Source organism: Schistocerca serialis, chromosome 9, assembly GCF_023864345.2.
Source record: "Schistocerca serialis cubense isolate TAMUIC-IGC-003099 chromosome 9, iqSchSeri2.2, whole genome shotgun sequence".
NCBI lineage: Eukaryota > Metazoa > Arthropoda > Insecta > Orthoptera > Acrididae > Schistocerca > Schistocerca serialis.
The window spans coordinates 434943084-434968543 of NC_064646.1; the positions used below are offsets into that span (position 1 = coordinate 434943084).

The 25460-nt window shown below is 39.6% G+C and overlaps 1 protein-coding gene across 1 annotated transcript in view; it reads left to right on the top strand.

Moving 5' to 3' along the window:
* The window catches only part of LOC126419266 (uncharacterized), a 161789-nt gene extending 138126 nt beyond the window's left edge, over positions 1-23663 (top strand). The window contains exons 4-5 of the mRNA XM_050086424.1: positions 13921-14095; positions 22366-23663. Coding sequence (XP_049942381.1) covers positions 13921-14095; positions 22366-22570 — 380 coding nt within the window. The 3' untranslated portion in view covers positions 22571-23663. The remainder of the gene's footprint in view (positions 1-13920; positions 14096-22365) is intronic.
* Positions 23664-25460: the final 1797 nt, after the last annotated feature.

Genomic DNA, 25460 nt, shown 5'->3' on the forward strand with positions numbered 1-25460 from the left:
GATCATCAGTCCCCTAGGCTTAGAACTACTTAAACCTAACTAATCTAAGGACATCACACACATCCATGCCCGAGGCAGAGTGCGAACCTGCGACCGTAGCAGCAGCGCGGTTCCGGACTGAAGCGCCTAGAGCCGCTCGGCCACAGCGGCCGGCGAACTAATACATTTGTAGGGAATACATTTATCTGAAAAAATAGAAAAGCAAGAAAACTCTCACTTTTACAAAAATGCGAAACAGAGAGCGAAAGATTACAAATTATTTCATTATTGCCCTAACCTGTGCTTAATTATGTACAAAACAACAAAAATTTAAGAGAACAATTTTTTCTTTGGCCATGTAAGTTATGCACATTATTATTACTGTTTTTATTATTATTATTGGCAGTGGCTGTAGTTGTATAAACTTGTTGATACACGTAACTCTTATACAGCAGATGCAATAAATTTCACATTCTCAAATTTATTTGAATCGAAAAATTTGTGAACACCCGGAATGTATACTAACGAGCCGCCACTGGTCCCAATACTTGGTTTTGGCCGCATGAGACTCACGGACTGCTGGTTGGACATCTCAACTCTAAACCATGGCAGTCTGTATTGTGTGTGATGTAGTGTTTGCGGTAACGACAGATTGCAACTGGACATCACAGCCCAGCTTGCAGTGATCCGTTCACGACAGTTGGTGGTTTCTGCCAGTAACAGGGGCCCCGATTTCTTCTGTTGCCTCTCGTATCTTCGCCAGAGTCAGTCGGACGATATTATCTTCTTCTTGTGGTGTCTTCCTTGTGAAACTCTTCTTACCACACTGCTCATCTAAGTGCATCTCGTCACTACTCGTTTAGCAGTCTGTCGGTTTGCTGTCCCCGTGTCCCTCAAACCAAGGATTCGATTGTTCTCAAGAGTCCGAAATAAGGCGTTAAGCTGCCCGTGCACGTCCTCTGGATATGCTGTGTTACGTATTCCATCTGAAGTGTCAATAACAGCCGTCATGTATTAACACCATTTTTCATCCGTAACAATAGCCTTTTTCATGTACTGAAAATGGGCTCGCATAAGGATGCAATTTTAACCAGCTAACAGTGAGTTGACAAAAGTCATGGGATATGCACATATACAGAGGGCAGTAGTATTGCGTACACAAGGTATGAAAAGGCAGTGCATTAGCGGAGCTATCATTTGTACTCAGGTGATTCACGTGAAAAGGTTTCCGACGTGATGGTGGTCGCCCGACAGAAGTTAACAGACTTTGAGTGCGTAATGGTAGTTGGTGCTAGACGCATGAGACATTCCTTTTCAGAAATGGTGAGGGAATTCTGTATTCCCACAGTGTCAAGAATACCAAATCTGAGGCATGATCTCTAACCACAGACAACGCAGTGGCCGATGGCCTTCAACGACTGAGAGCAGTGGCGTTTGCCTAGAGTTGTCGGTGCTAACAGACAAGCAACAGTGCGTGAAATAATCGCAGAAATTAATGTGTGACATACGACCAACTATCCGTTGGGATAGCGCAGCGACTTTGGCGTTAATGGGCTATGGCAGCAAACGACCGACTCGGCTGTCTGTAGCGCCTCTCCTGCGCTCGTGATCATATCGGTTGGACCCTAGACGACTGGAAAACCATGGTCTGATCAGATGAGTCCCAATTTCAATGGGTCCGATCTGATGGTAGGTTTTGAGTGTGGCGCAGATTCCACGAAGACATGAACCCTAGCTGTCAACAAGACACTGTGCAAGCTGGTGGCGGCTCCATAATGGCGTGGGCTGTGTTTACTTGGAATGGATTAGGTCCTCTAGTCCAGCTGATACGCTCATTGGCTGGAAATAGTAATATTCGGCTGCTTGGCGATCATTTGCAGCCATTCATTTTATGGATGACAATACACCATGTCACTGGACCACAATTATTCGCGATAGGTTTGAAGAACATTCTGGACAATTTGAGCGAATGCTTTGGCCGCCCAGATCGTCCGACGTGAGTCCCATAGAACATTTATGTGATATAATCGAGAGGTCAGTTCGTGCACAAAATCCGCACCGTCAGCACTTTAGCAATCACGAACGGCTACAAAGGCAGCGCAGCTCAGTATTTCTGCAGCGGACTTCCAACGATTCGTTGAGTTCATGCCACGTCGAGTTGCAAAAGAAGATCCAACGCGATGTTAGGAGGTATTCCATGACTTTTGTAACCTCACAGGCGTGGAAATACTGGATTATCAGTCTGGTAGCGTTCGGCAAACCCTTTCTCTTTCTATCAGTGTATACATTTTTTGTTTAGGAATAAAAAACATTAATATAGATGCTACAGAATGGCGTCTGTGATTTGACTGCGAAATTAAAATTTCTGTGAAAATCCAAAATATCTGATATGCCAACACTTAGGCCTTGTTCCCACTCAGTCCCATCTGTTGATTGAAGAAGTATATCAGCTCACCGTTACTTGTAAGTTTCACATTTGTAACCATCTAACTAATACATTAGGAACGCCCATTGTTAACTTACAAACGAAACGGATAGTACTCTCGTGTCGTGTTAGTCATTGGTCATCTCGTTTTCCGTATATAGGCCCAGTCCCATTATACTAAAACAACGGCGATTAGCATTGGGCTTTTTTAATCGTATCAGTCTTATTTTTATTCAGGTGGACATGGGCGTCATTCATAAAAGGTCATACAACCAGAACTTATGTAAAGTAAAATCAGAGTAATACGTTGAATAACAACATTCCAGGCAGGAAATAATAATTAAGAAGCCGTTATTTGACTAATCAGCCACATGCGCAACCTGATAAATTTCAGTCCTCATTCTGATACTTGCCCATTTATCCTCATGAGCCAGTTTTATATTAAGTTCATCTCTGAAATTCCCTAAGTCATTGTAGTTACTCTGAAGAAAGTTGACATGTGCGTCTTCTGCCCATTTATTCAAGATCGTTGACGACATTTACGCCTCAGGGACTGGTTTGTTTGGAACCAAAGATGTATATTAAGATTATTTTAGCCGGCCGAAGTGGCCGTGCGGTTAAAGGCGCTGCAGTCTGGAACCGCAAGACCGCTACGGTCGCAGGTTCGAATCCTGCCTCGGGCATGGATGTGTGTGATGTCCTTAGGTTAGTTAGGTTTAACTAGTTCTAAGTTCTAGGGGACTAATGACCTCAGCAGTCCATAGTGCTCAGAGCCATTTTAAGATTATTTTAGTCAACTGGGCGCTGCCACTCCGAGATCCGAAAACTGGACTGGAGAATGTTCACCGCCAACAGTTCAATGCATCTCCTCCAACTGGCTGGAGGCAACTCCAGCCGACAACAACAACAAAAAACAGTTCAAAGTCAATACGGAAAGAATCACACAAAAACATACTCTCAAATATCCACGAAAAAGAGTGCAACTTATTGTCTTCTACTTAACATCATCGAGTCTGCCTCGCTCTTTAAAATAATACCGTCCAGCTAGCTGCTGGCTTCGACATCTGATATGCAAGTGGTCTGTCTACGCAGTACGTGCATTCCCACTTACAGATAACACTCTCCTACGACAACGAAACGTTCAATCCGAAATCCATGCCCGCGTTCGGCAACAAACTTTGGAATCTCCCAGTGTAAGAAATAACTCGGTTAATGGCAAAGGATCCACTTCACCTCCCAATTTTTGAAATATGCTGCAAAAACACCACTTCCGCCGCTAGAGGAAACAAGACTGCCACAACCCACGAGGACGCTGTCAGCTGAGCCCCGATCTCGCTAGTTGCAAACCGCTTCACGGAATTATTTAAAACTGAGCTCTTCTACTCAGTCAGAGCAGAACGTAGGTATTTTCATTAGCCGTTTCCGCTCCCACTTAACAGCGCTTCTATTAACTTTCTCTGCAGAGAGAGTTGGGAAACACTGGCCGTAATAGGGAAATTACTCACTTTTAAAATCAGTCAAGTCGGTTCCGTAGGATTAGGGAAAGATCGCAGAGCACTGCTATTCTAGCACACAGGTACGACCTGGAAATGAAACGCTGACAGCAAGATACAAATAACCTGGTGGATAACTCGGCCAAAGAGAGAAATGTTAAGTGTAGTATCATGAAATTTGTATGGCACGATTGATAAATCAGTTAGAAGCGTTGACGATGAAACTGGAATAAGCGGTATATGAAACAGAGCTGCAGACGGCAGGTGTTAGGCACACCGCACTCTGTGACGTAGGCACATCCCGAGTCCGTGTAACGGCTCATCGCTCCAGCGTAGGACTCGCCAGACCGCCAGCTAACGGTCCGAACCGCTCCAGGGAGCGACGAACGCACCACACGCCTACACTCTCGGTTTTCTTCTGGGGTATTAGGCCGCAGTATTCTGTGCTGAGTTGTCAGACTCACGTCGACAGAAACAGTCAGTAACTGCTGTAATATGCAAAAAAATTATTTTCAAGGTAATATGAGCGACGTGATAAGATCGGGAAGATTCTTAACGTGCAAACGAATTATTTTTTATCCTGTCAATATTAGGGCCATCTGGCTCTCATACATCTTACCGGTCATTCTTCATATATCACATTATATGTTGGGTCTTACATATGAAATGGTGTCCAAGATTTTCAAACAGTTATACTTCATTATTCATCTAAGTTGTTTAAGACATCATATTTGTTTCCATCCAGACGGATTGTGAGAAAGTCCTCACCAAATGACGTGCAGTATCCTTCTGTAGTAGCTACATTATAGTGTTATCGGTATAAAAATAACTGTTTCAAATGGAGCTATTATAATTTCTGGTGCTAGCATTGTAGTTCTGAAAGTGACGATCTCAACAGCGTTTCGCTCTTCAAAATCCGGTTATTTGTTTCGGAAGGATTACAGTACTTATAACATAGGATTTATCTGTTTCGAACATGAAACAGATTGCTTTCTTTTGTAGAAATACCTCAAATCCTTGTTCCTTTTACAGTGAGATAACAAAACTCATGGGATACCTTCCAATATCATGTCAGACCTCCTTTTATGCAACATAGAGCAGCAACTTAATGTGGTATGGACTCAACAAGTCGTTGGAAGTCCTCTTCAGAAATGTTAAGCCACGCTGCCTCTATAACCGTCCATAATTGTGAAAGTTTTGGCAGTGCAGGATGCTGAGCACGAACTGACCTCTTGATTATGTCCTACAAATCTTCATTGGCATGGCCAGATGATCTGGGTGACCAAATCATTCACTTGAATTGTCCACAATGTTCTTCAAACCAGTTACAAACAGTTGTGGCCCAATGATATAGTGCATTTTCATCCATAAAATTCCATTGTTGTTTGCAAACATGAAATCCATAAATGGCTGGAAATGGTCTCCAAGTAGCTGAACATAACCATTTCCTGTCAGTCATTGGTGCTGTTGAACCAGAGGACCCAGTTCATTCCATGTACCGGGTGATCAAAAAGTCAGTATAAATTTGAAAACTGAATAAATCACGGAATAATGTAGATAGAGAGGTACAAATTGACACACATGCTTGGAATGACATGGAGTTTTATGAGAACCAAAAAAATACAAACGTTCAAAAAATGTCCGACAGATGGCGCTTCATCTGATCAGAATAGCAATAATTAGCATAACAAAGTAAGACAAAGCAAAGATGATGTTCTTTACAGGAAATGCTCAATATGTCCACCATCATTCCTCAACAATAGCTGTAGTCGAGGAATAATGTTGTAAACAGCACTGTAAAGTATGTCCGGAGTTATGGTGAGGCATTGGCGTCGGATGTTGTCTTTCAGCATCCCTAGAGATGTCGGTCTATCACAATACACTTGCGACTTCAGGTAACCCCAAAGCCAATAATCGCACGGACTGAGGTCTGGGGACCTGGGAGGCCAAGCATGACGAAAGTGGCAGCTGAGCACACGATCATCACCAAACGAAGCGCGCAAGAGATCTTTCATGCGTCTAGCACTACTTTTTTGTTCTAATAAAACCCACGTCATTCCAAGCATGTGTGTCAATTTTTACCTCTCTATCTACATTATTCCGTGGTTTATTAAGTTTTCAAATTTTTGATCACCCGGTATATTCAGCCCATACCAGTATCGAGACCACACCAGGTTGCACAGTGCCTTGTTGACAACATGCATCCATGGCTTCACAGGGTCTGCACTACACTTGAACCGTACCATCAGCTCTCACCAAATGAAATTAGGACTCACCTGACCAGGCCATGGGCTTCCGGTCTAAGGTCCAACCGTAAAGGTCACGAGAGGCTCATGTCCTGCTGTTAGCAAACATACTCGAGTCAATAGTTGCTGCCATAGCCCATTAATGCCAAAGTCGCCGCACTGTCCTAACAGATACATTCGTCATAGGCCCCACATTGATTTCTGCAGTTATTTCATACATTGACTGTAGTGAGAGGTAATGCCTCAAATTTGGTATTTTTGGCACACACCCGACACTGTGGATCTTGGAATACTGTATTCCATAATGATTTCCTACATGGAATGTCCCATGTGTCTAGCTCCAACGACCGTTCTGCATTCAAAATCTGTTAATTCCAGTCCTGTGGCCATAATCATGCGAGAAACCTTTTCACAAGAATCACCTGAGTACAAATGATAGCTCTGCCAGTGCACTGCTTTTTTTATACATTATGTTTGTGGTACTACTGCCATCTCTCTGTATGTGCACATTGCTATCCCATGACTTTTGTCATCTCAGTGCATAACAGTACTGCAGTGGTGCAATATCCTGTTTCCTCCTTATCTGATGGCAAAACCACGATCTTTCATATGAGACAGGCAGTTGATTTCATATTCAATAACATAAATCCTAAGTTCTAAACATTGCAATTCTGAGAGACTACTAATTGAATTTTGAAATATGAAATGCCATGGAATTCATCTCTTAGAGATACAACATATACCACTATAGGCCCTAGTTACATTTGAATAAGCAACATTGTTGCTGGTAGCTCAGCTTAGCTGAGTCACCCTGTATTGGGAAGAGTAACAGCAACAGTAGGGAAAAAACATGGCTTATATTTCTTTAAAATCCTTGTTGGTGTACTGCAATCTCATCTCATAAAATGCTAAAATAGGACTTACCGGTCATGATGCAGTAGCTTTCCTCAAGACATTCACTAATTTAACAAGAGTCAGTGCTTCAGTACAGTGCATTTTTAACATTGCTGTAAGACCACTAACGTCGGATTTCTTAGATATTATTGGTCCTAAAATATGATTGGTCAGTGTTAGGATTTAGAAGTGTGCAAGAGAATACAAGGCATACCATTCATGGCCTACATAGCTTTCTGGTAATTAGTAGCCCACTACAAATATGCAGCAAGCTTATGGGTGCCATGTTTTCCTACTGTTAGTTGTTTAACTAACTGTTGCAGTGTTTGGTAAGGCTGCTGCCCTGCGATAACACTTGGTTCGTTATGCTGGGATTGCCAACAACCCGGATGTAGGAAACTTTTGGCATATTCTATATTGACGCCAGGCTGCTTCAGAGTTTAATTGCCTCTCTCATTTTTCCTGTGAATGTCCATGGGTATCTTGCAAATACTCAGGCTTCCTGAAACTTTACAGACTGCCCACAATTGCAATGGTGTCTTGCTAGTGTCAATTGTTGTGCTGTCACAATTGAATGTAGCACTCATGTTCTGCTGTACAGATGTTAACAGGCCTCACTGTTTCCTGCACCAGCCACAGAAGCCTCTGTATTTATAAGTTTATACTAGTATTTGTGTGTGAAAAGCAGTCAAAATGAGTTAGAGCCAAGTAGTTTTAAACTGTGAATATTAGTAGAACTGGATTTCAGAGAAGGAACAGGACAGAAAGGGAAACACGATGAAAACAAGTAATGGAGAGGGGAGTGGGGAACAGCAGGAATAGATTTGTAACTGACTGAAAAACGAAAAGACAAAGAAGTTTGACTGGTGAAAAATATATGAGCATTCCTTTGTTGTTTGATAAAAATACATGTTAATTCTTTATGAAAATGTTATGAGATTGACAAAAGCAAGTGTCTCAACTTTTTCTTAAATACAACTGGACATTGAATTGGGCTCACAGTGCAGGGAGCTTTGCTCCAAAGGCAGAGAGCAGCACTGGAGAAAGAGTTTGCAGATATTTTTGTTTTATGGATGGGTACAGCTAGGATACTAGATAAGTCACATCTTGTGTTGAAGTCAGGTCATGATTCTGGCCACAGACATCCCAATAGGGCATATGCAACCTGGAAATACGAAGACAGATGGATGTTGTAACTGTAGGATTCATGTAGAGTTTTCACTAACATACCATATTGGCTCCATCACACTAGTAGAGGTTCAGATCTAAGTGAAATGAACATTGAAATTAACAAACTGATGCTCATTAATAATTTGAATTGAACTTGTAGAACTAAATGATGGGGTAAAGTAGTTCAGATACTGAACTCTCATTTGGGAGGACTGGTACTGCATTCCACATCCAGTCAATCAGACTTAAGCGCTTCTCACCCCCCCCCCCCCTCCTCGCCCATTGTCACCAGGCTCTCTCCTCCAACACTACTGCCATCTGTGTCATTGTACTTCCCTCGTCCAAGCCCAGCTTGTGCTGCTGTGCTCCCCCCTCCTAACAATTTGTGTGGGAGTGTTCTACTTGCAAGTTCCACTCTAATTACTGCTGATATGTAGTGCGATAGTGCTATGATAAGAGGGAAAAGTCAATAAGAAGATGCTGTCTTTTGTAATAGTCGCAAAGTCACAGTTGTTACACATAATAATGTTTTGATGCAATAGCAATTCTATTGCTGCAGATTTGGTAAATTCCACTAAATCAATAAAAATAAACAATTTTTACTGAATGGAAAGTACGCAATAAACTTTGTTTTCATGTTTGGACCACCTGGTTCCATGTAGTTAAGCAAGAGCAGGTATTGCATACAGGGGAAACAGCAATTGTTGAAATTCAGTTTTTCAGGGCAGTGACAAGCCACACCCAATATAAACTGTAAATTCCAGAGTTTCTTATGATGCCTTTTCAAATTAAAAAGTGAAACCAGTCAATAAAACATGTTCAGATTAACTTGTAGCTGTCCTGAAAAACTTAGCAGTTAAGTTATAATTGATTGCATATTATGTCTGTTTCGTTACGTGCCTAAAATGTTATCTGATTTTGTACTCGAAAGTTTGTGTACTGCACTGCCTTTCTATCCTTTTCCTTTTTTTCTGTCCATACCCAGGGTCGAAATTTGTTGTTTTTGTTTATTTGGAAGTGTGATCTGTTGGCCCTTCAGTTTTGGTACACAATTATTTACATTACTTATCTTTATTTTTAGATTACATTAACTAAGCACATGATCAGTTGCTGTTGGTTATGATTTATTTCTAATTACGTAACATCTGAGACACACAAAATCCCGCATATTAATGCTATCTTTCCTGTAAGGGAGGAAAAAAACTTAATTCTATTAGTTTGTATGTTATATTTTTTGGTATCTGAATACAAGACTTTCATGAGTTACACGTACAGATGAGCTCTACAGCATGTGTTGTTTTCGAAATTTCAAATGTCTGTTAAATCAGTCATCAACCAGAAGGATGGTTTTAATACAGCAATGTTTCACTGAGTACATTCTCATTAGAGACATAACTCTCTTTTTCTTCAAATTGGAAAAACTCATGTATGCACTTAATGGTGACTGTTTTTTTTTAAAAAAAAAAAAAAACAAAAAACAAAAAACAAAAAATATTCCATGGTAATAGAGACTCTCGCTTTGGCAATAATTCATTATCTGTATCAAAAACGCCTATAAAAGCCATGTAAGAATTTTATCGTATCCAGACAGCACGATTTTGATAAATTCTGTACTACAGCAATATAAGTATCATTTAACACTAGAACCGCCGGAACTAGTACTATACTTAGAACTGCCGATATGGTCAAAGTGACCACTTTCTTTGTAAGTACATGCTGTGCTGTTTAATGTAAATATTAATGACCTTGATAACAATGTATCACTTAACATTTAATAACACTATCATTGTATTTTACAACAACAATGGGAACATCATAATACTAATATTAAAGAACATAGTTCACAATATTTATCTACAACCATACTAATTGTATTGCAGTAGTTTTAAAATTAATAGAAATTAATCTTACTGGAGAAACTAAGTACCCATGAATATGTTAAGAGAAAGACCAATCATAAAAATGACCATGTATAGTACCTAATCATACTTACAAGCATTACAAACTACTGTCTTTATTACTTCATATGTACATGGCCCACAAACATCTCTCTTTCATTTACTGCACATTTCATTTGTCTTGCTCCTGCATTTCCTGATTTGGCATAGTTTTCTTACGTTCACAGGAATTTCCGCTTCTTCTCTTTCTTCATCACCATCGTCCTTTTCTTCGTTTTCTTTTCCATCCCTTGGCATCCTTTCCTTATTTCTGGTTTCCATATAGGTTCTACATAATTCTTTTGCTAGATTTAGGATGAAATTCCTCCTACTTATTTTGATCCCTGTCACGAGCTTGAAAACGATCCATGCGTTGATGGCTGCTAAATCAAGGATATTGTGAAATACGTGTACAGGCCATCGACGAGTACCAGAGCTGACAGAATATTTCCTCGTCATCTGGTCCAAGACATCTACAGCAAATTTTGCGCTATTGTAGACGCTCACTGTTTCGGGAAGGTGTTTCGAATTATTTTGTGTTTCAACATCCGTGTGCATGGTGCTATACAGAAGAACATTATTGTTCTTTTTCCCTTGGTAAACAGTCAGAGTACCACCTTCCCTTTTCAAGAGAACAGACGTATAAAGAGGAATTTTCATTTTTTTAATAGTGTTCGGAATTTCTTTTCTTGCATGGTTGATAGTGCCGACAAGAGTAGTTTTCTCTTTTTCCAGTGTCTCCCCAAGTGTGACTGTAGTGAAAAAATTATCAGTAGTCACATTTTGCCCCTTATTGCGATATGTACCTACCAACTTCATTACTACTTGTTCTGGAAGTTTCCCATTAGGTGCCCTCTGTTCGTTCTTTCCTACATAAGGGAACCCATTACAAAGATATTTTGTTTCTACATCGGTAGAAGCCAGAATTTGATTCTGAATTTATCAGGCTTATTCGGCATATATTGCAAATATGGACACCTGGTTCTGCTGGGGAAAAGTTGTTCGTCCACAGTGACATTCGATCCAGGTATGTAATTCGGCTGACAGTTCTCTATATAATGGTTCCAAGTAGTTGATATAAGTGCAAATTTGTCACTTTTCAAACGTTCCGACCGTGAATTTTTTTCATCAAAACGCAGATATTTCAAAATTTCTCGAAACCTATTTCTGGTCATTGTGTCAGTGAAAAATGGGGCTCCCCACTTTTTCGATCACAACTCATCTACTTCAATACATCTGGCATCTAGTGCGCCACGAACATATAATAAAGCAACAAATGAATAAAGCAACAAATGCATCTAATTCTTCTAAATGCAAACTCCAGGAATCATTTCCAAGGAGCCGTTGTGCCTCTGCTTCTGTGCATTTCTTTATGTGTTTCAACATTGACTGATCAACTAAAAGGCGCCAGGCACTCGAAACATTATCATTTGAGATGTGCCGCTTTGCGTGTGGAGTAGGTCCCCGTGTTTCTTTTAATATATTCTGTTGACCTATCCTACCTGGAGTAGTAACACCGAAGTCTGCTACAGTCCACTCCATGATCCCGTCCTTCCCCAGGAGTTTTGAGCCAGGTTCTGGAAGTGAACCCTCACTTTGTTCTCCTTTTCTACGTCGATTCTGTATTGGTCCACTTACAGGAGGTGCAGTTCTTTTTTTACCCAGGGTTAGGTCCTTCTCTAGCATTGTTTATATTACTGCTTGGTCCTGGTTCAGCAACTGCCTGAGGAAAGAGACAATTAGAAAGCTACAACTCGTTATAAAGATAACATACCACACAATAAAATAGCAGTAACAGAAGTAGCAGTAGAAGTGTCAGCTCTATTATAATAGTGATCATTATTCATATAGTAACAACAATAATAATAATAATAATAATAATAATATAAGCGAATGTAAATTAACTTCATCTTCAGTCTCGGAACTGTCGCTCTCCACATTAGCGACAGGTTGGTAATCTTCATCTGTAGGATCTTCCACAAGGTCCTCAACTTCAGGATCATTTTCAGCATCCGATTCATACAAAAGTGTGACAATTTCTTCATCTGAAAGTGGTCATGGCCATGGTTTGTATCGCTGTGACATCTGAGCCATGTCTACTGCTCTGAGACCAGTACTCAAATAATCAGTCTTGTTTATGCGAAACCCAATTGCAGACAATAAATGACATATTGCATAGTTGAGCTTTTAAATTCAAACAATGCAAATAAACTTCAGTAAGAGTGCTAAGACTAAATCTGGGGAGTGATGCACAACAATCTTTAAATAATCTCTTTTCAAATATACGTGTAATGTGGTCAAAGTGACCACTCGGCGGTTTTAAGTACAAGTGGTCATTCAAAGAAAACTAATGAAGATAAAATAAATATTGGACCATTTATATGATCTACATAAACATTTAAGAAAAGTCATTAACTCACAACAGCATAGATTAGAAATTGACTGAATAATAACTTGTTAAAATATAAGAAGTGGTCAAATAGACCACTCGGCGGTCCTAGTGTTAAATAATTGCAGGTCATTCACTGTTCCTTTTTTGAGTATTTATCTTCCAAAGTATTCAGGTTATACATTTCCTACTCATTGAACTGTACTGTAATTTCTCTGCTCTTCTGTTGATTCTTCATATGCCACATAAGTAGTTTGGTTCTTACTAGCTGGCTGCTAACATAGAGATCCCATGTTCAGTTACTTGCTACCACCTACTGGTAAGACTTTTCCACCGTGGAAATGCCTGGAATGATATTCACTTAGCCTTTTGAGGCTGAATAAATAGTAAAAATTCAAACAATCGAAAATCCAGGATGGAATGTAACAATATTATGAGAAGGCAAGTTGCTACTCACCATATAGCGGAGATGCCAAGTCTTAGATAGGCACAATAAAAAGACTCACAATTAAAGGTTTCAGCCATTGGCCTTCATCAACAATACACACATATGCATGCGCCCCCCCCCCCCCCCCAAACACACACACGCATGCACAACTCACACACACGACTGCGGTCTCAGGCAGCCATCCAGGCCCTTCCCTGTTCCCATTCCAGCACTACACAGCTGTCATTCCACCACCACACCCAGTCTTTTTATTTCTCTCCTTTTCTGCTACTTCCCCACCTCTCCTCTGCCCACCGTCTACCCTGCAGCACTTCACTGTCCACCAGCCCCACTATACTATCCCTCCCCCTCCTCGCCCCAGCCCCCTCCTTACCCCCACCCAGTCACCACTTCCGTCATGTACCGGTGCTGCTGCTCGCAGTGTGAGCTGCATTTGCACACACACACATGCACACACACGTGTGTGTGTGTGTGTGTGTGTGTGTGTGTGTGTGTGTGTGTGTGTGTGTTTGTTGTTGAAGGTTAATGGCCGAAAGCTTTAATTGTGAAAGTCTTTTTGCTGTGCCTATTTGCAACTCAACATCTCCCATAGTAGCAATTTTCTTTTTCATAATACTGAATAAACAGTTGAATTAACTCACAAGCTGTCAAAGTGGCATCAGATTCAAAGGCTGGGAGCTGCATAACATCTGTTAATTACATGCATTTGTTTAATTCCTGACACAATCGTAATAAATATTTATGCCCTATGTAATGTGCCAACAGGAAGACACACTATTTAAATATTTTTCAACTACCTTATTTTCTCTTGTCTGAAATATGTTCCATGTCTGTTATTAACAATGCTAAAATGGGTTCTTATATAAGATTTCAAAAGATTTTTGCCTTTAGTGCAATTAAAAATAGAAATATACCTTGTAACATTTGTATGTCATGTAGGGCGGGCTGACACTGGGAGCTGCAGCAGTATGGGAAGCTCAAGTTCTCGACTGTGTCGCACACGATACAACACGACAGCACCGATGTATGGTGTCAGTCTCACCTCAGGACAGCCTGTTACTATTGTGCAGAAGTTTCCAGATCTTCTCCAACAGGTTGTCTTCGAAGTGTGCGAGTAAGTTATTCCTTAAGTGGCCAGTTTTGCCTTTACTGTGTTAATGCTATTGCAGGACAATGTTTTTGGTGATACAAAAAGAAATGCAGTGTATAAATGCATGCTGAAATGTATGACAGAGCCTATGAGTTGTTTGTGTCATGCAGCTACTTGGCCAGCCTCTTATCTGGTTGAGCACACACTCTACTGCATCTATTGATCTTGAGTACCTGTTGTAGAGGGAAATAATATTTGTGGAAAAGAAATCTATAATTATTACCTACACTGCAGTATAACAAATACACGAATTGCTTACTTTATAAAGTGCGTTATTTAACTGCCGTTGCTATGTTTGTTTGAGATCTATTTCATCCTTGCCACCACTAGTTGCCCTGGCATGGCTTTTTCCTGTTTTGCGCATGAGTAGTTACCTACTCATTTTTACTCAGCTTTTTGTAAAGCTGGGAGAACTCTGGAATTCTGAGACGTGATCTTTACCACATACATAGTTATTCTTTATGTATTCATAACATCCCACCAACAGATTGTGTTGAACAGTGTGATCAGCATAGAGTGTGTCAGTCTTGGCTGAGTATCTATTTAGGGCTAGTTAAATGGTGATCTACTGCTGGTGTTAGATTAGCAGCACTATTCTAATGTCTCATGATTGTGACTGCATGCAGTGACAAATTGTTGTGTTGCAGGAGTATAAATCTTGGCATAAAAGCCCTCATAATGTCAAAGGTACAAATATTTATTACGAAAAATGTTACCGTAAGTCTGTAAAATGCATTGGGGATGATTGAGTGTTGAGGTTCAATATTTGTTAAGATGCAACACAGGCGATCTAGTAGATCTAACTTTATTTACATTACCAAAGTACTTATACCTATTCCTGGACAAACAGCTCCATCTTAATTGCTTTCAGGGGGAAAATAGACTTAAATTGAAGACTGTAATAATTCCAGCAATTCTGGTATGTACCTGGGTAAGAAAAACAGTGACTGACAACTGCTTTTTGCAGGACAGCAGCTGTGACAGCAGTAAGAAATTAGAAAATGAGCTTGGTCGCATGTCCTTTTCAATTTCATTTTGCTCTGTTACGTTGGGTAACAAGATATCAGCCCGCCCGGTTGGCCAGGCGGTCTAACGCACAGCTTTCTGGGCGGGAAAGTGTGCCTGGTCCCCGGCACGAATCCGCCCAGCGTATTTGTGTCGAGGTCTGGTGACCCAGCCAGTCTGTGGATGGTTTTTAGGTGGTTTCCATCTGCCTCAGCGAATGTGGGCTGGTTCCCCTTATTCCGCCTCAGTTACACTATGTCGGCGATTGCTGCGCAAACAAGTTCTCCACATATGCGTACACCACCATTACTCTACCACACAAACATAGGGGTTACACTCGTCTGGTGTGAGACGTTCCCTGGGGGTTCCACCGGGGGCTGAATCGCACAATAACCCTGAGTTCAGGGTGGTGCGGCGGAGGGGTGAAGTGGACCACTGCGGCTGCAGTGGGGACGGAGCCTCTCCATCATTTCTAGGTCCCCGGTTAACATACAATACAATACAACAAGATACCAAACTCAGTTCAGGAAAATGCTTCCACCTAGAGTAGATCTGTTGGTATTGGTTTTCACTGAGTGCTTTTACACAACAGAATGTCTAAAGCAAGTAGCAAAACTATGCACTAAAATAAGACTATTAAATTCCTAAGATAAATGAATATGGAACATTTATTGTAGTTACCGCTGGCTGACTCTCTCCCCCTCCCCCCCCCCCCCCCTCCCTCTCCGTGTGTGTGTCATCAGATGGATATGTGGTTCCATATGCTGTCAGACTGTGGTGTGGGGGCAGGAAAAGAGGAGGAACAACGAAACACATGATAATGGTGGCTCTGGCACATTTATTAAGATATGATCACAGATTACAATATGTGTTACATATGGTCTCATTACTGAACAACAAGCTACATCATAACACAGCATGGTCGAAAGTTGACAGTTGCTCGCAGCCTATCCAATATAATCATAGCGATAAGTTATTGTATGCTAGCCTTTATATCAGAATGAGTCTGCATACATCCCCGATAGCCACAATCCTTCAGACATCCTCACAACCAGAATTCACATGAATTTAGGTTGGGGGATCTGGGAGGCCACACATCTTGAACTTGCCTAGAGATGATGCAGTCATTACCTAAGCAACGTGTGTCGTCCCATATTGCATAAAAATAGTGGTATGGATATAGTTGGGTTTTTGCAAAGCTGGAATCATCTGTGGCACACAGAGTGCCTCGTAACCTGCATATGTTACTGTGTACCTAACAGGCTCAAGACTGCAAGGTGTTTTCTCCTTGAAGAAAAATGGACCAAGAATAAAGGAGCTTGTAAAACCACACAACACAGTCACATAAGGTGAGTGCAGTGCACATTCCTGCACAATGTGATGTGGCTAGAACTCCATATGTGACAGTTTTGTGCATTCGTGGAACTGTGCCATTAAAATGTGCCTCATCTGTCCAAAGAATATTCCCTGGCCACATATCAAACATTAGCCGCAGAATTTGTAACATTTGCTACATGACTGGCTAAAGCTACAGCAACTTCATCAGCAACGGCCATGGGAATGGGTCACCTCTCTTTCCCTGCTGTTTATTCAAATTCCTTTATCTTCTTTAGCCCATTTATGGACATGGGGCCTTGTCGCAGATCTTTTTCTCGATGATTGTCCTGCCAGGCAGCCCTGATGTTTCTGGCATTCTGATAAAACTACTTTACCAGGAGTGTGTTGTGGCTATTGATAGCCACCGTATTTCTTATTGAAAACTTCAACTTTCTTAACCCTTTATACCAACAGTCATTTCACAAAAGAAGTAAACATGCTTCGCCAAGTGACAAAAAGCATACTGACATCGAAACAAAAAAGTTTCGCATTCTGAAAGCTAACAGTGCCATATTTTCACCTGGGGGCAGGAAGTGGAATTATTATTTTTCCAGCATACTCCGTAAGTGCACAGATTAATAAACATACCTACGATGTGTGTGTCCTGTGATGTATACAGCCTGCCCTGCAGCATTTGGAACACTATCAGTTCAATAATAACCACCCAATACTTCATGCACGATGGAGCTCCTCATTTCAGTGTTAATGTTCACAGATTTCTAAATAACAGATACCATCACAGATGAATAGATAGTGGTCGACCAATTCCTTGGCCTCCACACTCTACAGACCTAAAACCAGTAGACTTATTTGTTGGAAGATGTGTACGTGCCCCTGGTACAATATGTATGGAGTCTCCATGAACAGAATGTGGAAGGCTGTGAAACAATACACTATTCTCTAGGGATGTGCAAGTGCATAAGGGGTTCAAGGTGACAGTGGGTTGATGTGTGCATCCTTGTTAATCAATAGTTTGCTATTTCTGATGAGCTTTAAGAAAGTTTCAAAAGACTGTTGTTAAGGCATTGAGGGAGAATGGACAACAGCAAGGAGGGAGAGAGAGCACACAAATAGGATAGTAATGTGGCACAAGTGAGCTCATTCTGGCTGCAGGCACGGGGAGTTGGGCATAGAGCACAGAGACTTGAAGGGGTGGATTGGAAGGAGGAGGGAGAGGAAGATTATGTAGATGTGGCATGATTGAAGTTATTGTCAGTGGGCAGGGACTAACTCTTGGCCACTCATTCAGTTGAGTAATTGATAAGAGGTAACGTAACACACAATGCTGTACAGAAATTACAGCATATCTGGTATATGACTGCTTTCATGGATGTCCCTGCCTCAGACAGGGCAGTATAAGCCTGTGACAGGAGTTTATCTCATCATTTCACCAGCTTTCTAATATGTATGGTATACAGAACAGTAGATAAATTCACAACACCACATGCAACTGTTCTTTCTTGGGTTGGCCATCCAGGTATCAGTTTTCTGCATTCACCCAGGCCACTCCATCGAAATTGCAGGACTGTCTTCAAAAGACACATAGCTGCTTCCTTCCCCTTCAGTATTAAGAAATCAAGCAAAGCTCCGTCCTCATCTTAGCTGTAGAACAGATGTGAAACACCATTTATCCTTCCTTCCTACTTGCATTGGGATATTGAATGAGAAACATTTCAAGCAAGTCATTCTTTTGAAAATTTGTCCCCGAGAAACTACCAACTCGACAAATTAAGATTGTATTGTGGCATGATTAGATTAGATTAGATTTACTTTCATTCCAATTGATCCGTAGTGAGGAGGTCCTCCAGAATGTAGAACATGTCAGAAAACAACAATACATGACAAATATTTACAACTCAAACAAATAAGCTAATGTACCATTCCACAGGTACCAAGTGGCATTGTCGTTATTTTTTAATGAATGCTATATGAAAGAATCGTTTTACAAACACTAATGCCCTGAATTTAAAATAAAAAAGTTTTTTATTTATTTATAAGGTAATAAACATGTAATACAACTGCTAAATACTTATTTACAATGAACAGTTTACTGCCCTGAACTGGTGCAGAAGTTAGATTGTACTCACACACACACACACACACACACACACACACACACACACACACACACAAAAAACTGTTGGTTCTACTGAGAAATTCATCAATGGAGTAGGAGGAGTTGGCCACCAATAAATCCTTTAGGCTTCTCTTAAGCTGAATTTAATTGGTTGTTAAGCTTTTTATGGCTGCTGGCAAGTTACTGAAAATGTGTGTACCTGAATAATGCACACCTTTTTGTACAAGACTAAGTGACTTTAAATCCTTGTGAAGATTATTCTTATTTCTAGTATTGATTCCATGAATTGAGCTGTTGGTTTGAAATAGTGATATATTTTTAATGACAAATTTCATTAAGGAATAAATATATTGGGAAGCAACAGTTAGCATCTCTAGTTCCCTAAACAGGCTTCTGCAAGATGCTCTTGAGTTCACACCACATATAACTCTTACTGCACGTTTTTGTGCCTGGAAAACTTTAGCTTGGCTTAATGAATTGCCCCAAAAAATAATCCCATATGACATTATGGAATGAAAGTAAGCATAGTATGCCAGCTTTTTCATTTTTATATCCCCTATGTCTGACACAATTCGCATTGCAAATAGAGATTTGTTAAGACGCTTCAGCAGTTCTGTGGTGTGCTCCTCCCAGTTGAGTTTATTGTCAAGCTGTAATCCCAAGAATTTAACACTGTCCACTTCTATCTGCTTGTCATCGTATCTTAGGCATATACTCGTGGGACACCCCTTACAAGTTCTGAACTGCATGTAGTGTGTTTTTTCTAAGTTTAGTGACAAAGAATTGGCTGGGAACCAGTGATTAATGTCCACAAATATTTTATTAGCTGACCTTTCTAAGACTACACTTGATTTGCTATTTATTGCAATGTTTGTATCATCGGCAAACAAAACGAACTTGGCATCTGGTAATGTTACTGATGAAAGGTCATTGATATACACAAGAAAAGGTAAGGGCCCTAAAATGGAACCTTGTGGGACCCCACATGTAATTCGTTCCCAGTTGGATGATGCCTGATAGCTTGATACATGTCTCTTTCCTAATAACACCCTTTGTTTCCTGCCAGAGATATAAGATTTGAACCATTTTCTATTACACTATAATGTTCTAATTTACTTAAAAGGATATTGTGATTTACACTGTCAAATGCCTTTGACAGATCACAAAATATACCAGTTGCCTGCAATATTTTATCTAATGAATTAAGCACATTTTCACTGTAAGTGTAGATAGCCTTCTCAATATCAGAACCCTTTAGAAATCAGAACTGTGACTTTGACAGTATGTTATTTGAGATAAGATGATTATAAACCCGATTGTACATTACTTTTTCTAAAATTTTTGAGAATGCTGGCTAAAGTGAAATTGGACGGAAATTTGATGCTATTTCTTTATCTCCCTTCTTAAACAATGGCTTAACTTCAGCATATTTCAACCATTCAGGAAATATTCCACTGATAAATGACTGGTTACACAGATAGCTTAGTATGTTACTTAACTCAGAATCACATTCTTTAATGTTGTGTGTTTATGCTATGAGCAGCCAGCCAAGGTTGCGCGCTAGCCCTGTAGCAAAGTCTGTAGGGGTGTACATTTCCAGCTGACTGTTGGCACATGAACTTGTAGTTTTCAATATTAAAAAAGAAGCTACTGGCCATTCATTTTAGAAACTTCTTTCAGTGTATTCTTTCTCTGTGTAGGGATGACATGACAATGGACCTTGTGAGTGGTATAGGATAGTGGTAGGACATTTCAACTCTTATTTCCTTCTGTAATAGGCAACCTTGATGACAGAGGAGTGAAACCCCTGAAGCTCCTGATAATATTTATCTTTTCTTTGACTCTTGAATAGCTTTCCTAGTCCAGTGCCAAGCTGTCCACGGTCCACAAGTTGGTCGTGGCCTTTGGGTTGGAAACTGCTGGACTAGTGTATTATGTAGACAGGATGGACAGCTAAATATCATTTTGTGAGGTGGAAGGATTGTGGGTTGTGTTCCTAATTTCCAAGCATGATAAATAGCTGACCCTGCAGCCAGTGGGAATGACTGAGTTGTTTCCATCTGGGATGATATTAGGTGGTGTGGGTTTTTCTTTGCAATTAGTTATTTTAGTTGGCTGGAGAATTATTATTTTGTGGGTATAATTAATGCCTGTTTGTGAAGGCCTTAGTGTGACCTTCAGCATACAGGGTAAGATATTGCTCATCACTGCAAATTGAATGTAAGTATGGCAGAATTAAAAATGTGAGGTTTGAGATAATAGATAATGGCTTCTTCTATTCACAGAGGAATAAAGATGTTGGCTGAGGCATTTAAGTCAGTCAAGTTTCAGGAAAACTGCTGTGTCAAGAAGAAGGAAACACAAAAATGCAATAATCACTTCAAATGTTGCTTTGACCACAACAATGTATCACTAAACATGCTACTTTACCGTCACCTGACTTGTGAACTACACTACCACCTATAAAAATTTCTGCAGCAGTGGTTTATAGGTCTACAGTTAAATTCATATAACATATTACATGAAATTAATAGAATTACATAATTGGATGATAAAACTTAAAAATATTCAGTGTTGTATAAATCCCTCACTTACTGCAACTAAAGTTTCTGAAGTTCAAGGCATGGAAGCTAAGAGGACCTGAATATGTGTCTGAAAGACCTTTTAGGTGGTTTCTAGCATCAGTAGTGGTTCCTGGCAGGCTGTGATGGCCAAGTTAACAAGCAAATGTACTCCTGTTCGATGGATGATTTGTTGGGGAAGGCACCTGTCAGCTATAACACTCAACAAAATAAACTACCAGACTGTGGTCACCTTGATAACATCTAACACATGTGTCTATAGTTGTAGGGTAGGTTAAAGTGAGTCTTTTCAGAGAGCACTACATTTTTTACTAAGATATCAGTGTTGGCTGTAATGTGCCTGTTGCACTAATCCATTTGTGGCTTTTGGACAATGGAGGGCAATGCAATGGCTTGCATGCCACCAGACCACCCAACAGCAGATGATGCTGAACTGTACCTGCAGACTGGCCCGCACCCATTGCTGTGTTACAAAATCTGTCCAACACTGTAGATAAAACAGAAGTGGCCATTATGATCATCTGAACAAAATAGAAGTCATTTGGTGCTGTGGTCACACATTTGGTCCAATTCCTATTTACCACTGCATACAACTTTGTGCTCTTCATTGGTCTCTCTCTTTCTAGACCACCACCACCACCACCACCACCACTGTTTTACATCATGCCATATACGAGTCAAAATGCAATGGTACATATTTGGAAGTTTCTACCACTCAAGCATTTAAGTGAAATGTTAGTTACTTTAGATATCATAGTTTCTGTGTGGGCAGAGAATTGTGCATGACTGTTTCCATGAATGAAAATTTTTTCTTGTGTTTCTTAACCCATGAATTTACAGTGAGTTCGCAATCTTTCGAAAACCTTTAGAGAGGCATGTACCATCATGTTCCTGAAGATGGAAGGAGAATATATGAACACATACACTCGAGACATTGTAGATTCACTGTGAACAGGAGCAACAAGAAACCATATATAATTTTGTTATATTGGCATGCCACAAAAATCTTTCTTTTCTTACTCATTTTTGTTACTACTGGTTTGCAGTTGCTTCGAAAAATATATAACATGTTATGGAAACATGTTCACTGTATTTATCATCAAATGCCTCAAATACAGAAACTCTGTTACCCTTTTCTTCTGTTTCTTGAAATTAAGTATGTGCTTTAAACTGGATCATTTCTTTTGTTTCAGTGCAAGTGAATGTGAAGTGGTTCGAGGAGAATGTACACAGACCTATGTGCCATACTTATTTCTTGTGATACCTCTTGGCCCTGTGACATTGACTGGGCAAGATTATGTACTAGTGGAGAGTGGGTGTGTGTGCAAACCAAAATTCAGTGCTAATTCAATAGAGCATCAGCCACCAGATATATCTGCACTACCACCTCTTCTTTAGAAGCAACAAGTGCCTTTTAAGAGGACACATGTGTCATGGAGGTACTTAATGATACAAAACTCTGTATATTGTGAGTTGAGTTAAAGGAAGTAACATGTCATGACAGACCATTTTGTACTAAGAGACAAGATTTTATCTGTGTTGTATATCTACACCTTTGCCTACTTGATGGCATGTAATATACAGTTAATGTGATTGTACCAGAGATATCAGTGACCTATTTCTGTTTGAAACTGATGAATGTCAATAAAATAAAATTTAGAAACAGTGAAGATCTGAACCTGACTTATTAACATTTCAATTGGACAGTTACTTACAAATAGTAATATTTTAAGTCTGTATCAACAAATTATGTAATAACATTTGAGTCACTTAATGTGACCAAAATGCTGAATTACAGCTGGGGAAAAATGTGTTTAAAGTATTTTAATTATGTAAATGCTAATAGATGACTTTTGTCATTCATTCTCCAATTATGTGATATTTTATTCAATGTTAACACTTTTCTTTATTCTTTAAGATGTGTATTCCTGAGAATAGTCAACATTTATGCTGTAAAGTGCTTAAGAGAATGAGTGTGCAGATAAACCCTTCTGGCTACAATCAAACATTGAACCTCTTGTCGGCAGATAGTGACAAAACCCCTTAGACTATGCTCAGTTCGTTATTCTTCACATGTATATGTAGCCATATCCTGTATTTTAGTCATCAGAAGACAGCCTCAAATTGTACTTTTAAGGATGGTAATTTATGAAATGAATATTCCAGCTTATTTTAACCAATGAAGCACAAGTACAACTTACAATTGCCAAGAGCTGATTTTGTATAAGGATAATTGCTGGTAGTATGTATATTGAAGATGTTCTTATTTGTATTTATATCAGTAATTTTAAGAACTATATTGTTTTTAAACCTGTATATTTTTTCACCACCCTTGAGTTATTTTAGGCACTATTACATGTAACTGTTCATGGCATTTTGTTTGTAATGTAATAATGATATGGAACAACTTCCAGTAACATGATTATTATGAACATACAGCAATTATTATTTATATATGTAATGACTATTAAAATGTGTATGTCTTATTGTAACTGCGATTTAAGAATATGTACATAGATTTCTTTTAAATTAAATCTTTGAGTCTAATGGTCTTAATCTCGAAAGTTATCCTACAGCATTGAAGACTACATGACAACACAGTTTCATATCTCAAACAGTTCAGAGAATTCTCACAATATATCACTCTTTTCTCACATTTTTTGTTAAAAATTACATACTTCAAATTAATTCTAATTTAAAGGTTAAGAAATAAGCACATATATGCATCACAAAGCCACTTACTATTAAAGTCATATGTAAAGATTTTCACAGATCACTGTACAATTAACTTCTTCAGTTAGAACAGTGTCCTATTCTACATTTACACTCATGATGTATCAAATGCCAGCATATTGGACCTCTCTACATTCAGGTTTATTCTGACCAAACAAGAGTGAAGGGAGTGGGAATTAAGTCAGAGGCAGCAGGCAGAGGGCTCATGTTACACCAAACGAAATGCTCTGGCACATCAGAATGTTAAGTTGCTTAGGATCAACAGCAGCACCATTTGCAGAGAAGGTGCCATACATTGAATATCTATCAAGGTGCTGTGGGGTTTGCACACTTGTCATTTCAATCTGTGTGTTGTAACAGTCTTAAATCTAGATTGTTCTTTGATGCAGCTCTCCACACCAGTCTTACCCTGTATGTGCCTCTTCACCCCTGCGTATCCATTTGAACCTGCTTACTCTGGTCAAGGCTAGGACTTCCACTACAATTTTTATCCGCTGCACTTTCCTCTATTATCAAACTGGTGATTTCTTGATGTCTTAGGATGTATCCTATCAAATGAATGTTTCTTTTAGTCACGTTATGGCATACATTTTTTCCTCCCAGTTTGATTCAGTGCCTCTTCATTAGTTACATGATCTAACCATCTAATCTTTAGCACTCTTCTCCAGCACCATATTTCAAAAGCTTCTATTCTCTTTGAGTGTGGAGTGTTTATTGTCTGTGTTTCACTTCCATACAAAACTACACTCAAGACAAATACACTACTTTCAGAAAATACAGTCTAACATTAAAGTTTGTGTCTGATGTTAACATTTTTCTCCTTTTCAGAATGGCTTTCCTTGCTGTTGCCCATCTGCATTTTATATCCAATCTTCTACAACAGCAGTAGTTTTGCTGTCCGAATAAAAAAAAAAAAAATAAAATAAAAAAAAAATAAAAAAACTTGGGTATAACATTGTGTATCTCATTTCCTTATCTAACATCCTTGTTTTAATTACTTCAATTCCATTATTCCTGATTTAATTTAATCATTATCTGTAATACATTAAAGTGCTAAAGAAACTGTTATAGGTATGCATATTCAAATTCAGAAATATGTAAACAGGCAGAATATGGCACTGTGGTAGACAACACATATATAAGACAAGTGCCTGACACAGTTGTTAGATTAGTTACTGCTGCTACAATGGCACGTTATCAAGATTTAAGTGAGTCTGAATGTTGTGTTATAGCTGGTGCATGAATGATAGGACACAGCATCTCCGAGGTAGCGATGAGGTGGGGATTTTCCAGTATGACCATTTCACAAGTGTACCGTGAATATCAGGAATCCAGTACAACATCAAATCTCCATCATCTCTATGGCCACAAAAAGATCCTGCAAGAACTGGACCAATGATGACTGAAGAGAATCGTTTAATGTGACAGATGCAACCCTTCCACAAATCGCTGCAGATTTCAACACTGGACCATCAACTAGTGTCAGCGTGCAAACCATTCCACAAAACATCATCAATACAGGCTTTTGGAACTGAAGGCCCACTCGGATACCTTT